General features: G+C 43.7%; 1 protein-coding gene across 18 annotated transcripts in view; it reads left to right on the top strand.

Annotated features, from left to right (window-relative positions):
• Positions 1–19,017, top strand: part of CELF2 (CUGBP Elav-like family member 2) — a 621,764-nt gene that overhangs the window by 38,135 nt on the left and 564,612 nt on the right. For 2 of the 18 annotated variants that reach the window (XM_075345295.1, XM_075345293.1), the window contains exon 1: positions 15,306–15,592. The exons of 13 other annotated variants lie outside the window; for them this stretch is intronic. In XM_075345295.1, the coding sequence (XP_075201410.1) occupies positions 15,519–15,592 (74 nt within the window). In that variant the 5' untranslated portion in view covers positions 15,306–15,518. Of the gene's footprint in view, positions 1–15,305; positions 15,593–19,017 lie in introns of those variants that run through there. 3 more of the 18 variants (XM_075345294.1, XM_075345304.1, XM_075345296.1) reach the window with 3 other exon arrangements.

Genomic DNA, 19,017 nt, shown 5'->3' with positions numbered 1-19,017 from the left:
TAACCAAAATGTGATAATAAAAGAATCAGGTAAAAAAATCACAATGAAAAAAAAAACCCTAAGCCCATGGTTTCTAGTGGTAAAGTTGCATTTGAGTACCTTACTGACTCGAAATGTATAAACCTTACCATATATCATTGTGGGGGATCTTATTAAAACTGGCGATTCATACGTTGGTCTTAAAGTGAAGTGTGCTGGTGTAAAAATGAGCCAAATTTATTTGGAGGCACACTCCACTTTGTCAAGAACCCTCTTTTTAAATGCCAGCAATCAGCAAGAGGCATGAAAAGTAACAAATAATAGCGCAAATACGATACGAACCATAATATTACGACTTTTCTTCGTCATAAAGTCCAAGAAAGGCCAACTTGGATTTAATAGACAGCTTAGAGTTAACAAAAATAAGCAGCTAACTGTCCCGACTCCGGACTATATCCTTGCTGAATCTTTGTGTTTTATTTATTGCACTATTTTTGCAAGTATTCAAGTATTTGGAAGGTATATCACTCAGTATCAGGTGGTACTGAATGTTCAGCTACATTTTTAATGATTATAATGAGAATAATGTAGAACATATCCTGTTGGGTGTTTAACATACATGGACCCCAATTTATCAAAACGTTTTTGCCAAACATCTGGCATAAAGCTGCTTGAAATGTTGGATTTTTTGCACAATTCATAGATGAGCTAAAATTTTCTGACTTTTGTTTGTTTGATAAAACTTCTGGCTACCTTTGCAAAGTTATTGATAAATCAGCAGAGCATGGAGGAGAGGACACATTGTCTACTACAGTCGGCAAATGCATAATAATTCATGAAATAAAATTGGTATAAATTCAACAGAAATGTAATCTAGACCCTGAATAATGTACCAAATTAATTAATATGCAAAATTCCACCGTTGATGAAGACAAGATAAAGTGTTTATACATTCTGAACCATTTTACAATAATTTCTGTGTCCCTGTTTGAATATTGGTGAAATAAACACTGACTTCCCAATACTGTCAATAATAATATCACCACCATGATTGCACCAAAATGAGTGGTTCATACAAACAATAGAATATCATCAGTCTATAGCATATTTAATATACAGTATCTAGAGATGAAAAAATCTAACAAAATTCAAATTTGTCAAATGGCGCAGAATTTCCCAGGAAATAAGATTTGCAGAAAAGTTATTCCCCGTGAATTAAATGTCCCTTAACTATGCTCCCAGAACCCAGAGGATAATAAACATAAGATGAAAAAAAAAACAATTATATTCGGTTGACTGTTCACCAGATTGGCCTCTGTGCTACTCGTTGCCAACTGTCCAGTACTCAGGGTCACCTCTTTATAACCCTTGGCGTCTGACATCTCACAGCCTGTTTACTCTAGGCCAGGACTTCCAGCCGAGACCAGGCCTTAGAGGTAACTGCGCATTGGATGTGACATGACGGGTGTGTGACTTGCAGCCTAGTCGTGATAGGAAGTCCCACATTAAAATAAACAGAAAATAGAAAGAAGCCAGAGAACCGGTCGACAGGCATTGAGCAGCGTTGCCCGCCATCCAATTCTCTTCTTTCTGCTGTTGCATTTTTGACTTGTTCACTCCACGTCAGGACTTCCAGCTGTGACCTGAAATGAAAGTCCTGGCCTAGAGTAAAGAGACCGGGAAATATGACAAGGTAAAGAAGAGTCGGCTCTGAGGAGTGGTCAGAAGGTAGTGAGCAGTTGAGGGGCCAGATAGGTTAGCGGTGAGGTGAGCATAAGTTATTTATCTTTTTTTAAACTTTATCTGGCCATTTCTATTTCAGCAAAATGGCAGACAGATGGCCATCATTTTGCTAAATCCGCGTGAAACAAATTTACAAAAATCAGTATTCTCAGAAAAGGTGGATTTCTTTTTGCATATTTAAGTAGAATTCCATTCCACTGGAATAAGTTTGCTCGGCACTAGTGATTTCTAATTGATATAATTGATTTAAAACATTTTAAAGGTGTCACTTTTTGCAGACACTTGTCATTTCCTGTACAAGAGATAAGCTTTTTTAATTTTGCATGAAATATTGCTTTGCCACAAAAATGTGAACATAAGCATTAAAGATCGTTTTCTCCATAAGCAACAGATGAAATGTTATGGGATGCAAGCATTTTTTGTAGACCCAATATGAGATACTTAGGTGTGCATTATGTTAAGACATGCAGTGTCTAGATAATAACCCTGGAGGGAAATGTTTTTCATTGTATCCACTGCAGGTATGTCATGCACAGACTAATGGGAATAGAATTTTTCTATCATATATTAAATGCCTTAAGCAACATTTGTATTCTACCGCAGTCTCAAATATATTTTTATTTGACGGTGCTGTCATTTGACCATTCATTCAGACAGATACATATTTTCAATAAAAACCATTCAATCATTTTATTTTTCTATCTCTCTATTAATTTATCAATATAAGGAATAAAATAGTTCTTAAAAGTTCAGTGCCAAACTCTAAACACAAGGTCATTGGAAAAAATTAAAAATATTTAAGGTAAGGATATATTATGCCTTATAATTGTACTCTGCAGTTGTGCAACTTTTATGTGTAGAAGATGAGGTGGCTTCATGTCATTCACAGGATAAAGTTCCCCTAATGCGGGCGTCACACGGTACGATAAATCGGTCGATATGTCGGCGGGGTCACGTCGTAAGTGACGCACATCCGGCATCGTTTGATATATCGTAGCGTGTGACAGCTACGAGCGACGGTGAACTAGCAAAAATACTCACCTTATCGTTGCTCGTTGACACATCGCTCATTTTCAAAAAGTCGTTTCTTCTTCTGTGTGCCGGTTGTTCATTGTTCCCGGGGCAGCACACATCGCTCCGTGTGACACCCCGGGAACGATGAACACAGCTTACCTGCGTCCCGCCGGCAATGCGGAAGGAAGCAGGTGGGCGGGATGTTTACGTCCCGCTCATCTCCGCCTCTCCTCTGCTATTGGCCGGCCACTGTGTGACGTCGCTGTGACGCCGAACGTCCCTCCCCCTTCAGGTAGAGGATGTTCGCCCGCCGCCCACTGCAAGGTCGTCCGGGAGGTAAGTGCGTGTGACGGGGGTTAACAACTTTGTGCGCCACGGGCAACTAAATGCCCGTGACGCACAAACGACGGGGGCGGGTACGATTGCTCGTGCGATCGCACAATAGATTGTCCCGTGTGATGCCCGCATAAGTCATTCATTTGGGCTCCGCAGTAGCATAATCGAGAACTATGAGATTCTCAAGCAGCTGTAGTAGTGTGAACACTGTAGCTGCTGTAGAAAAGGAGTTACATGTTATGAAGAGGAGTTAAATATTAGTGATTAACATGAACCTACCCTTTTATCTTTAAGAGACTCTGCAGAATCTGTAATGTACCGTATTTTTCGTTTTATAAGTCGCACTGCATTATAAGACGCACACCAAATTTAGCGGAGGAAATAGGAAAAAAAATATTTTAGTGTTAAAATAGGGGTACGTCATATAATCCTAGTGCATCTTATAATAGCTCCCCAGGGGAGAGCGGCTCAGAATGGTCACAGGAGGCATGGTCAGCGATGCTGCGGGCTCGGAGAAGGGGGTGTCACTGCTCAGTAGGGTCAGTGGACGGAGGGTCAGTTATGCTGCGGGCTTGGAGGATGGAGTGTCGCAGCTTAGGAGGGTCAGTGATACTGCAGGCTCCGGTGTATTGCGGCGGCAGGCGGCATTGATTTGCTGGCAGGCTGCGGGCTCCATTGATCTGCCGACGGTTGACGAGACGGACTTCACGAAAATGGCCACGGAGGCGGCACGTGCGCAGATTGGACTCATCAGCCATTTTCTTGAAGTCCATCGTGTCAAGCGCCGGAAGTTCAATGGAGCCCGCAGCGTGCCAGAAGATCAATGGCACCCACCGTTGCGATACCCCCAGGCCCGCAGTTATCGCCAACCCTCTGTCCTGTATCCCTCCTTAGCCGTCCGCTGCAGTAACACTCCCCCCTCCTTCGAGCCCTCAGTATCGCCGACCCTGAGCCACCACCGCTGCCCAGGTAAGGCATATCCAGATTATAAGACACACGCCAACGTGGACAACGCCTTTAAAGAAATTGTCCAACTGTACATACTTATAAAAAAAAATCAGAGCATAGTCTAAAGTCAAAAATAATCTACACTCACCTACTGATCCCATATACTTACCTACTGATCCCATTCCACTTCCGGTGGGGATGCTTGTGTCAAGTGATGGACTGCAGTAATCACAAATTTGTACATCTGCAGCATAAGAGAGTTGACCTCAACCGATAAGACTTAGAAATAGAAGTAATCAAAAAATCCTGAAACAGACAATGAAACAGTAGATTTTTTCAAGAAAATAATATTTTTATGCCAAGATATGTCCAGAGTTCTATTAGACCTAGAATCTTTTTCTTGGGTGGATCTAAACCATCCAAGAACTGAATTAGGGTTTGGGGGTCACCTCAGAGACATTAGTGAATATGCTCTGTAAAGGTCTCCATTAAAAATAACATGCACACTGAAAGGAAGTCCTATTTTATGTATTAAACACAAAGTGTCATATGGAACACGGCTTCAGCAGCTGTCACTAACACCCAGACAGATGCCTAATCTATAGGGACAATATTAAACCCTCCCTTTAAATCTGTGAAACAGAGAATACTCCACAATGCGCCTTAAGAAAGGAGGGAATAGATCAAATCTCCAGCCAAAACTAAGTTGAATCATCAAGCCATGAATTCAGCACAGCTTTAATAATACATGTGGACTAATATATTTCTTATTGGAACTTTTTTAATGATACATTACCAGATAGCTCTCTTCCTAATGTCAGCTTTCAGCAGTAAGCATGCACTACACTGCTCGGAAATGTTGTTTTTAATGGATTACATTCAATGTATTGTTGTTCTTTGTACAGTATAAAATACTTAGAATTGAAAGTAGTGGAATGAAGATCCTGAAATCTAAGCATTGTAAGCTAGTCTATCTGATAGGGTTTAGCTTAATAAAGCAAATCTCTGAATAGTTGCAATAATAAGTAATCAATTCTACCTCTTTACGATTGTTAATAAAATGGTCCTCAAGAAGGTCTGTGTGGAATTGTCAGTATACACTGTGTCTATTCAATTACAAGAAGCCATGTCTCGACTCATCCCAAATCCATTTATCATTAAACTTCAACGGTAAAAGTTATTGGGGAATTTCCAGTCTCATGGGAGATTCTTTGTAATACTAAACTATGGATCGTATATTAGCAAATGACAAAGGTAACTATTGTCGTGTTAGCAGTGTTGTCACAATTGTTTAAAAAAAATACATTTACTGGGGAAAAGCAAAGGTTTTTGGTACAATTACACCCCTCACATGTTTGTGAATATTTTATTATGTCTTTTCATAGGACAACACTGAAGATATGACACATTGATACAATGTAAAGTAGTCAGTGTACAATGTGTATAACAGTGTAAATTTGGTGTGCTCTCTAAATAACTCATATAGCCAATAATGTCTAAACTGCTGGTAACAAAAGTGAGTATACTCTTGTGTGAAAATAGCCAAATTGTGCCCAGTTAGCTAATTTCCGTCCCAAGTGTCATGTCACTGATTAATGTTACTAGGTCTCAGGTGTGAATAGGGAGCAGCTGTGTTAAATGTGGTGTTATCACTCATACACTCTCTCATACTGGTCACTGGAAGTTCAGCATAGGACCTCATGGCAATGAATTCTCTGCGGATCTGAAAAAAAGTATTTTTGCTCTAGGTAAATATGGCCTAAGCTATTAGAAGATTGCCAACATCCTGAAACTGAGCTGCCGCACGGTGGCCAAGAGCATACAGTGGTTTAACAAGATAGGATCCACTCAGGAGAGACCCTGCCATAGTTGCCCAAAGAAGTTCAGTGCACGGGCTTAGTGTCATATCCAGTTGTTGTCTTTTCAAACTAGACATATAAGTATATAATGTATAATTATAATGTATATATTGCATAATGTACTGTATACATACATACACTATACATACAGTATTTGTACAATATATATTTCTACATATCTATATATATATATTTATATGTACATGTGGGAAAACAGCACAGAAAGATAAATCAATGCGCAGGATTCCATTGGATTAACTACAGTTTTAAAAAAGCCAAAAATATCGAAAAAAAGTAAAGGAGCAGCAGATAAAGATAGATATACAGAATTGGGCCACAATCTGCACCATATCTGTATAAAAAATCCATAAAAAACGCACCTTGCGCACACAGCCTAATACTAGTTTTATTGCATCAGGCCATGTGAAACAAAAATGCATAATTTCAGCTTTTATAGAGAGCAATTTTCAAGATCTAAATATATCTTTAACATTACCAATATATTTTAGATTCAGGAATAGAGATGGACGAGCACTAAAATGCTTGGGTGCTTGGTCCTTGAGTTGAGCAGGTCAGACGCTCTGCAAGTGCTTAACTCGAGTAAAGAGTATAATGGAAGTCACTGATTGGCCTGTTCGGGTCTCCGCCCACATCCAGCCAGCCATAAACAGAGCATTTCTGGGGGAGGGAGGGCGGAGATTTTTCCATTTGTTACACTATATATTAAATTTAACTCCAGTGAGAGCCATTTAGAGACTGCAAATGTCTCTCCCTAGGGTACCTGCACACCTCACACAGTGAAGAAAGCCTATGCGTTGTGGTCGTTGTTTCACGTACTAAACATCCCAGCACCCGAGATACATAGCCAAGCCCTGTGAGTACCCGAGCCCCCCGATGTTCGATTGAGTTACCAGCAGTGGCGAGCATGCTCGCTCATCACTATTCAGGACACCACTTTTAAAAAGAACACATGCAAGATTTTAGCTTTCTAAGATTGTCGTAGCGAGATGTGAGTCAAATCAACTTTTATTCATAATTAATCCGCATAGATTTATATGGCTTCATACTAATTTAGGCCAGTTTCACGCATCCGTGTTTTATGGTATAAACTTTTAGACTGTGATACATGAACTGTCTGTAGGGCTCCTGACTTGAACTCGAAAGCCCTATACTGTATACATCTAAGAGTCTTGTCGTACTTGGGTCAGGAGCAGGTCTGGCATCATGGGCCATACTCGGACCTCAAATCATGGATGTGTGAACTCAGCTTAAGGTTGGTATCACACACCCATGAAACACCGAGTGCGCTCACTGAATGTGCTCCAATAGGAATAAGAGGCCCAACTGCTGGGTCTCCTCACTAATTCATAGGCATTTATGAGGCAATTAACTAGATTAGGAGACCCAGTGATCATGCTGGATAATCTGATCTAAGACTGTGTTTCATTGACATTTCTTTTTTCGCCAAGAATAGACAATTATGTTTCTAAAGACATAATATTACATGACAAAGCTTTAATGCAATGGTTCCCAATAAGGTTTACATGGACCCCTGGGTTCCTTCATATGTGTTACCACTAATGATAGCAATAGCTGACACTTCAGCAGTAGTGATGATATAGTAAATAGTTAGGGATTGTAAACAAGTTGCAAATGACTTATCACATGGTTGGATAATAAGTGCAGTAAGCTTTAAAAAAAAAAGAAGGATGTAGTGATGCCACTGTACACACGTTCTTCATTATAGATGCTCTGTCTCCATAGAATTTACCCACTGAAAAGGAAATGTACCATTATGTGTACCGTAAATTATTCAAAACCATGCATAAATTGGTCTTGTCTGGCATAGCAGTTTGCAATTCTGGCTTATAGAGTCAGTCCTGATGTCCATATGTCCACAGCAGGTCCTATTCTAATCCATTATTGGTCATTAAAGTCTAGGGGACCCATGAAACACGAATGCAGATTGGAATGCTTCTGATTTGCTTCTGTGCTGCCCCAGCAGCAGTCGAACTGCTCGGATCCGGGATTGCTGTGGCTCGAGGGTCCCCGGACCCGGGGGGGCTTGCAGCTACTTCAAATGTAAGGGGGTATTTACAGAGAATGAATGTTCATGACGCCACCTGTGGGTTGCGGTAAAGGGGAGTACCGCCGCTGCCATTGGGAGTACCAGGGCAGATGGTGTTGGGCAGCCAGGTGTCAGTCCCTCCACAGGTAGGGAAGGCCCCGGATAGTTGGGATTTGGTGAACGGGTGGCTTGGGCTTGAGAAGCAGGGTGCAGGGGTTAGATTACTCACTGCGGTAGTCATGGTGCTGGATCAGGTGGATTAAGCAGACACTCACACAGATGATAAACCAAAGTCTCTAGGCACCGCAGTCTCTACGGGGGGGGGGGAGCCTGTCCAGGTCCCGCTCCCACCAGTGTCACTTGGTAAGTCCGGAGCCCTGCCTCCATGCACAAATTGATTGAAAGTTGTGGCTCCTTGGCTTGAAGCTACCGGGGCCCCGCTATCCATGTGTATGGCAGCTGTGCTCTTGGTGGCTGGCACTTGGGATTTCAGTGAGTTGTGTATTTTGGAGAACCCTATCCCCCGCGTTGTGCTGATGCCTCCAATCTCTGAGCTGTTGGGGAAAGTTCATAAAGAGACTATCCTCCAAAGGTTAATTATCAGCTTGCGTGAAGCTACTCCCTGATCTAGGGTCCAGCACCCCGCCGTGCTCGGTACCAGTAAGGTGGCTGGGCTTTCTGGTGCCAACAGTCCTCCTAGACTGCGTCTGGTACACTCCTGTCCAGTGTTCCTAATACCAGTCCCCGACTACTGTGGTCCCGGACCACCGTCTGCGTCGCCTCCCTTCGAGCTCCAACACCCCTGCTCCTCACTCTTTGAGAGCTAACTCTGTTCTGCTCTCCACCAGTTCCTATTCTGTTCCTCCCTCCCACCAGTCTGCCTGACTCCTAGGTGGGCGGCCGTGCTCCAGCTTGACCAACCCACCGGTGTGTCTGTCCAGTCCTGGTGTGAGGTGTGGTTGGTATTTGTATTGCGGATGTCAGTGACACTGTTGTTGGGAACCTGGAACCATGGGAGGGTAGGCCCTGCACCTTGGAGTACAGGATGCAGTTCCCTGTAGAATCCTGATACAGTCAGGGGCACTACACTTCCATTTTTCATCCATGCAACATACAGATGAGCAAAAAATAGATGAGAAAAAAAACGGATGGAAAAGGAATGCAACAAAAATGCCACATGGAGACAATATGGCTGACAGATGAAGAAAAGAACCATCTGCTTCTCAGAATGGTAAAAATCACAAGTATGTGTGAATGTAGCCTCAGATTCAGATGGCGCAAAGAAAGTGTTTTGGAGTAAACTTTGTTGACTGCTTCAATATACATTGGGCTTCTATTTGGGCAACTAATATAAATTATCCCATAAAAAGTAAAGCCTACTGCATGATTTTCCATAGCTCCCAATATGGCTGCATATAAAACACATGCACATTACACTACGAGTAACACCAGTGAGAAATGCTCCTGTCTCCACCACCTCACATAATGTAAAATAAAATGTCTTGTAAAAGGTTTATATTTAATAGCCTATTGTGTGACCTGACTCAGTTAACCCAAGACAAGCACACTTGTCCTCTGCCGAATAAGACATTGATGGAATGACCTCATGGGGCTGCATACAGCGACGTCGGATGAAAATCTTCCTAGCAGAATTATAGGTGAGAGAACACATACGGGAACATATACACGTCACCCTGTACGGGAAGAATCATGGTGTGTCTTTCGAGTACATGGGATTATTATTGCGTCCACTATGTTGAAACAACATCAAAGAAACAGGTTGATAACCCAAAGGCATAGGATGATAAGGCTCCATACAATGTATACATATAAATAAATAATACTACCCAGACAGCAACCTCCAATATATATAGAAAGAGAGAGAAATAATGATAGATGGCTATATACACATACAATATTTCCTTGCATACCTTGGCAGTGGCGTATACTTTACAAACTGTGCTATGTAGGTGAGTGGAATGGTTACAGCCTGAAACAGAAACAGAAATATTGCTCATTTGTAGATGTTAGTTGCATACTACATGAAAATATTGAATATTCAAAATTGCTTGTATATACAGTATATATATACTGTATACAAATATATATATATATATATATATATATATATATATATATATATATATATATATATATATATGTATATATACACATACTGTATATATGCACAGTATATATGTATGTGTATATACATGGAAAGATATGTCTGAATAGATACAGTATATGACACGTATCTAACATGGGAGCCTGTGTGTGCTATCCAAGAGTACTGCTCTCTTTTTTTAATTTTGGAGATTGTGCCATATCCAATGGACAGGAAACCACCAGCAAGGACTTTAGCATTGCTTATGTTTACATTTATATATTCTATACATATCCTTATCTTTTTATCTATCTGAATATATATATATATATATATATATATATATATATATATATATATATATATATATATATATATATATATATATATATATATAAAATGTATATATAACTGTAATATGTATGTATATATATATAAATATATATTTATTTAGATATACTGTATATAGGTATATGTCTATATATAGATATATAGATTTGTATAAATATGTTTATGTACTCATTCACATAACTGTGTCATGTACAATATTTCTTACTACAGCTGTTATATAGACGCTGTACGTCTAAAAGATTTTTAATAAATCTATTTAATATATATATATATATATATATATATATATATATATATATATACACGTGCATTTGAAAGCAATTTCTAGTTACCATGTAAATCGTCATTTGGCAGAAGTGCAGCACTAGTTATGTTGCATATTCCTATGTATTTTAAAATACAAGAAGAGAATAGTTAGCTTCCCAAAGTGCTGGATGCCCCCAGGATCTGCATTACTGAGAAAAGATAAACCATCATTCTTGTACTTGTAACCACACACACAGGCACACATAGACACACACACACACACACACACACAGCACAGTCACACATAGACACACACACACACACACACACACACACAGCACAGTCACACATAGACACACACACACACACAGGCACACATAGACACACACACACACACACACACACACAGCACAGTCACACATAGACACACACACACAGCACAGTCACACATAGACACACACACACACAGCACAGTCACACATAGACACACACACGCACAGCACAGTCACACATAGACACACACACAGCACAGTCACACATAGACACACACACACAGCACAATCACACATAGACACACACACACACAGCACAGTCACACATAGACACACACACACACACAGCACAGTCACACATAGACACACACACACACACACAGCACAGTCACACATAGACACACACACAGTCACACACAGCACAGTCACACATAGACACACACACACAGTCACACACACAGCACAGTCACACATAGACACACACACACAGTCACACACACAGCACAGTCACACATAGACACACACACACACTCACACACACAGCACAGTCACACATAGACACACACACACACAGTCACACACAGCACAGCCACACATAGACACACACACAGTCACACACACAGCGCAGTCACACATAGACACACACACACAGTCACACACAGCACAGCCACACATAGACACACACACAGTCACACACACAGCACAGTCACACATAGACACACACAGACAGTCACACACAGCACAGCCACACATAGACACACACACACACAGTCACACACACAGCACAGTCACACATAGACACACACACAGTCACACACACAGCACAGTCACACATAGACACACACACACACACACACAGACACAGTCACACACAGCACAGTCACACATAGACACACATAGCCCAGTCACACATAGACACACACAGCCCAGTCACACATAGACACACACATAACAGAGTAACACATGGACACACTCACACAGTCCACAGTCACATACACACACAGTAACACACACTGCACAGACACACACACCCATGGCAGTCACACATAGACACACACACAAAGTCACACATAGACACAAACACACATTCACACAGACACACACATCAAAGTCACACATAGACACACACAGTGACACACAGCACAGTCACACATAGACACACACGACACACATAGACACACAATCACAAATAGCACAGTCACACAGACACACACAAACACACACAGTCATACATAGCACAGTCACATATAGACACACAGTCACAGACAGTCACACACATACAGTCACATTCATACACAGAGTCATAGACACACACATAGTCATGCACATATACTCCCAGTCACACACGTCCAGTCACACACAGAATAACACACAGACCACAGACACACACAGCACAGTCCCACATAAGGGTGCTTTACACGCTGCGACATCGCTAGCGATAGCTTGCGATGTCGTGCGTGACAGCAACCGTCCCCGTCGTTCGTGCAACATTTGGTGATCGCTGCCGTAGCGAACATTATCGCTACGGCAGCGTCACACGCACATACCTTTTCAGCGACGTCGCTGTGACCACCGAACAATCCCTCCTTCAAGGGGGAGTTGCGTTCGGCGTCATAGCGACGTCACTGCCGCGTCACTAAGCGGCCGCCCAATAGCAGAGGAGGGGCAGAGATGAGCGGCTGGAACATGCCACCCACCTCCTTCCTTCCTCATTGCCGGTGGACGCAGGTAAGGAGATGTTCGTCGTTCCTGCGGTGTCACACATAGTGATGTGTGACGCCGCAGGAACGACGAACAACCAGCGGCATGCACCAACAAACGATATTATCAAAAGGCGCAAAGTGTCACCGATCAACAATTTTTGACGTTTTTGCGATCGTTGATCGTCGCTCCTTGTTGTCACACGCTGCGATGTCGCTAACGGCGCCAGATGTGAGTCATTAACGACATGACCCCAACGATATGTATGTAAAGCACCCTATAGACACACACACAGTCTCACATAGACACACACACAGACATACACAGCACAGTCACACATAGATATACACACACACACACACACACACACAGTAACACATAGACACACACAGTCCACAGCCATATATACACACAGTACATAGTCACAAACCTACAGTCACATACAAACACAGAGTCACAGACACACATACATACAGTCTTACACACATACACCCAGTCACACACATGCAGTCATAGAGTAACACACACAGCACAGTCACACACCCACAGCAGTCACACATAGACTCACATACAGACACACATGGCACAGTCACACATAGACACACATACAGCCCAGTCACATATAGACACAAACATCAGTCACAAATAGACACAGTCACACATAGATACATACAGCACAGTCACACACACAGTCACACATAGACACGCACACAGTGACACATACAGAGACCACCATCATACACATAGTCACATACACACACAGTCACAGACACACACACAGTCACACACACACACACACACCCAGTCACACACCCACAGCGTAACACACACAGTCTCACACCAACAGAGTAACACACACACACAGCATAATATAGACAAGAAGACTGACGGCACTTCCTAAGAAGTGGCATCAGTCTTTTTGTCTAGATTATGGGGTCATTTCTTCTGACTGTGCACCCCTCCCCCATTAGCCACAGGTAACTTTAGTCTCCATTCAGGTTCATATTCACTCATATATACGGAGGTTTTTAAACCCAGGCAAATTCTTTAGTTCAGAGTAGGTACTCAATAATATGAGATTACCTTGATGTGGCTACTGGGCAGATAGAGAAATGGCCATTTTTTATGCTAAATATCTCAATTTTTTCTTATATTTACTTTAGCAGTAATGCATGTCTATATTGTTACATTCATGGTTTGCATGCTTTAGCATTTCAGAGTGCAACTGTCTTTTTTTGTCATTATACACACACAAAAGTCAAACAGATACGCACACACTCAGTCACACACACACATACAGAGTAACACACACAACAGTCACACATAGACACACTCATGCACACTGCACACTCATACAGTTACACACATAGTCACAGTCACACACAGACACACACAGCACAGTCACACAGTCAAATACACATACAGACTAACACAAACACACAGACACACAAAGCAGTCACACATAGACACACAAGGCACGTTCACACATAAACACACAAAGCACAGTCACACATAGACACACAAAGCACAGTCACACATAGACACACAGTCACACATAGGTACACAAAGCACAGTCACACATAGACACACAAAGCACGGTCACACATAGACACACAGTCACACATAGGTACACAAAGCACAGTCACACATAGACACACAGTCACACATAGACACACAAAGCACGGTCACACATAGATACACAGTCACACATAGACACACAAAGCACAGTCACACATAGACACACAAAGCACAGTCACACATAGACACACAAAGCACAGTCACACAGACATACAAAGCACAGTCACACATAGACACACAAAGCACAGTCACACATAGACACACAGTCACACATAGACACACAAAGCACAGTCACACATAGACACACAAAGCACAGTCACACATAGACACACAGTCACACATAGACACACAAAGCACAGTCACACATAGGTACACAAAGCACAGTCACACATAGACACACAGTCACACATAGACACACAAAGCACGGTCACACATAGACACACAGTCACACATAGACACACAAAGCACAGTCACACATAGACACACAAAGCACAGTCACACATAGACACACAAAGCACAGTCACACATAGACACACAAAGCACAGTCACACATAGACACACAAAGCACGGTCACACATAGACACACAGTCACACATAGACACACAAAGCACAGTCACACATAGACACACAAAGCACAGTCACACATAGACACACAAAGCACAGTCACACATAGACACACAAAGCACGGTCACACATAGACACACAGTCACACATAGACACACAAAGCACAGTCACACATAGACACACAAAGCACAGTCACACATAGACACACAAAGCACAGTCACACATAGACACACAAAGCACAGTCACACATAGACACACAAAGCACAGTCACACATAGACACACAAAGCACGGTCACACATAGACACACAGTCACACATAGACACACAAAGCACAGTCACACATAGACACACAAAGCACAGTCACACATAGACACACAAAGCACTGTCACACATAGACACACAAAGCACGGTCACACATAGACAAACACACGCACACTCGTACACTGGAGTGCACTGGAGCTCCAGTGCTCGGATGCCAGGAGTGCAGGGGTTAAGCGGAGCTGCAGCAGCGGAGCTCCTCCTCCCCTTTCAGCACCTGGTCCTCTATAGACAGTTGCCTCAGCAGTAGATTTCAGAAGGGATTGGAGGAAAACAAGAGGGGGAGAGAATGTGACAAGTGCCGGCTCTGGCTCTGCTGCCTCGGGGAGGCCTCCTGCACCTGTCCCTGCCTGTCTTGTGGCCAGCACTGTTGTTCAGTCAGACAAGCAGAGAAACATTGTTATTTGCCAGAGCAGCAGCAGCAGCAGCACAACACCATGACTTCTTCATTCAAGCTGGATTTCCTGCCTGATATGATGGTCGATAGCCGATTGCTAGTTTCTGACAGAATGTAAGTACCATGCAGTTGTCCTCCCGCGCATGCATCGCGCCCATCAGAGGGGACCTCCACTTCCTCCGGGCTGCACACTTTTTGTAGGGAGTCATTCTTCTTTTGCAATCACTTTGAATTTCTTAATGCTGCCTGCGATGATGTGATAAGCAATGCCCAGCAATGGAGATTATGGCATTAATCCTCTCCCATAATACATTTCCTTATTGTCTTCCTACATGATGCTTCTTGTGGAGTGCACTAATGCAGTTTAATGAAATGAGAGGTTTCTTCCACCCTGTGATTGGCCAAGGAGACAAAGATTAGGACAAGCTGTAAAGCCCATCTCCAGTCATTTCAGATGTCTGCTAGTTCCCCACTGTTCTACTTGAATGGGATATGTGACTGTACTCGGAGTGACACTGAGTGCTGTGCCATGGGATATGTGACTGTACTGAGAGTCACACTGAGTGCTAGGGGATATATGACTGTACTCAGAGTGACAGTGCTGTGCCATGGGATATATGACTGTACTCGGAGTGACACTGAGTGCTGTGCCATGGGATATGTGACTGTACTCGGAGTGACAGAGTGCTGTGCCATGGGATATATGACTGTACTCGGAGTGACACTGAGTGCCATGGGATATATATATATGACTGTACTCGGAGTGACACTGAGTGCCATGGGATGTTACTGTACTGAGAGTGACACAGAGTGCTATGGGATATGGGACTGTACTCGGAGTGACAGAGTGCTGTGCCATGGGATAGGTGTCTGTACTCGGAGTGACAGAGTGCTGTGCCATGGGATATGGGACTGTACTCGGAGTGACAGAGTGCTGTGCCATGGGATAGGTGTCTGTACTCGGAGTGACAGAGTGCTGTGCCATGGGATAGGTGTCTGTACTCGGAGTGACAGAGTGCTGTGCCATGGGATATGGGACTGTACTCGGAGTGACAGAGTGCTGTGCCATGGGATAGGTGTCTGTACTCGGAGTGACAGAGTGCTATGCCATGGGATATGTGACTGTACTCAGAGTGACAGAGTGCTGTGCCATGAGATATGTGACTGTACTCAGAGTGACAGAGTGCTATGCCATGGGATATACGAGTGTACTCGGAGTGACACAGAGTGCTGTACCATGGGATATGTGACTGTACTCAGAGTGACAGAGTGCTATGCCATGGGATATACGAGTGTACTCGGAGTGACCCAGAGTGCTGTACCATGGGATATGTGACTGTACTCAGAGTGACAGAGTGCTGTGCCATGGGATATACGAGTGTACTCGGAGTGACACAGAGTGCTGTACCATGGGATATGTGACTGTACTCAGAGTGACAGAGTGCTGTGCCATGGGATAGGTGTCTGTACTCAGAGTCACACTGAGTGCTATGCCATGGGATATGTGACTGTACTCAGAGTGACAGAGTGCTGTGCCATGGGATATGTGACTGTACTCAGAGTGACAGAGTGCTGTGCCATGGGATATATGAGTGTACTCAGAGTGACACAGAGTGCTGTACCATGGGATATGTGACTACACTCAGAGTGACACTGAGTGCCATGGGATATGTTACTGTACTGAGAGTGACACAGAGTGCTATGGGATATGTTACTGTACTGAGAGTGACACAGAGTGCTATGGCATATGTGTCTGAACTCGGAGTGATACTCAGTGCTGTGTTATGTGACTGTACTCGGAGTGACCCTGAGTGCTATGGGATATGTGACTACACTCGGAGTGACACTGAGTGCTATGGCATATGTGACTGTACTCAGGGTGACACTGAGTGCTGTGCTATGGGATATGTGTCTGTACTCGGAGTGACACTGAGTTCTGTGCTATGTGACTGTATTCAGAGTGACACTGAGTGCTATGCTATTGGATATGTGACTGTACTCGAAGTGACACTGAGTGCTATGGGATATGTGACTGTACTCAGAGTGACACTGAGTGCTATGGGATATGTGACTGTACTCAGAGTGACACTGAGTGCTATGGGATATGTGACTGTACTCAGAGTGACACTGAGTGTTGTGCTATGTGACGGTACTCGGAGTGACACTGAGCGCTGTGTGACTATACTCGGAGTGACACTGAGTGCTGTGTGACTGTACTCTGAGGGACACTGAGTGCTGTGTGACTGTATTCGGAGTGACGGTGAGTGCTGTGTGACTACTCGGAGTGACACTGAGCGCTGTGTGAGACTGTATTCGGAGTGACGGTGAGTGCTGTGTGACTACTCGGAGTGACACTGAGCGCTCTGTGACTGTATTCGGAGTGACGGTGAGTGCTGTGTGACTGTACTCGGAGTGACACTGAACGCTGTGTGACTGTACTCGGAGTGACACTGAGTGCTGTGTGACTGTACTCAGAGTGACACTGAGTGCTGTGTGACCACTCGGAGGGACACTGAGTGCTGTGCTATGGGATATGTGTCTGTACTCGGAGTGACACTGAGTTCTGTGCTATGTGACTGTATTCAGAGTGACACTGAGTGCTATGCTATTGGATATGTGACTGTACTCGAAGTGACACTGAGTGCTATGGGATATGTGACTGTACTCAGAGTGACACTGAGTGCTATGGGATATGTGACTGTACTCAGAGTGACACTGAGTGCTATGGGATATGTGACTGTACTCAGAGTGACACTGAGTGTTGTGCTATGTGACGGTACTCGGAGTGACACTGAGCGCTGTGTGACTATACTCGGAGTGACACTGAGTGCTGTGTGACTGTACTCTGAGGGACACTGAGTGCTGTGTGACTGTATTCGGAGTGACGGTGAGTGCTGTGTGACTACTCGGAGTGACACTGAGCGCTGTGTGAGACTGTATTCGGAGTGACGGTGAGTGCTGTGTGACTACTCGGAGTGACACTGAGCGCTCTGTGACTGTATTCGGAGTGACGGTGAGTGCTGTGTGACTGTACTCGGAGTGACACTGAACGCTGTGTGACTGTACTCGGAGTGACACTGAGTGCTGTGTGACTGTACTCAGAGTGACACTGAGTGCTGTGTGACCACTCGGAGGGACACTGAGTGCTGTGTGACCACTCGGAGTGACACTGAGTGCTGTGTGACCACTCGGAGTGACACTGAGCGCTGTGTGACTGTACTTGGAGTGACACTGAGTGCTGTGTGACTGTACTCGGAGTGACACTGAGGGCTGTGTGACTGTACTCGGAGTGACACTGAGTGCTGTGTGACTGTACTCGGAGTGACACTGAGGGCTGTGTGACTGTACTCGGAGTGACACTGAGTGCTGTGTGACTGTACTCGGAGTGACACTGAGTGCTGTGTGACTGTACTCGGAGTGACACTGAGGGCTGTGTGACTGTACTCGGAGTGACACTGAGTGCTGTGTGACTGTACTCGGAGTGACACTGAGTGCTGTGTGACTGTACTCGGAGTGACACTGAGTGCTGTGTGACTGTA

This window comes from Anomaloglossus baeobatrachus, chromosome 4, assembly GCF_048569485.1.
Source record: "Anomaloglossus baeobatrachus isolate aAnoBae1 chromosome 4, aAnoBae1.hap1, whole genome shotgun sequence".
Classification (NCBI taxonomy): domain Eukaryota; kingdom Metazoa; phylum Chordata; class Amphibia; order Anura; family Aromobatidae; genus Anomaloglossus; species Anomaloglossus baeobatrachus.
This window is presented reverse-complemented; position numbering and strand designations above follow the sequence as displayed.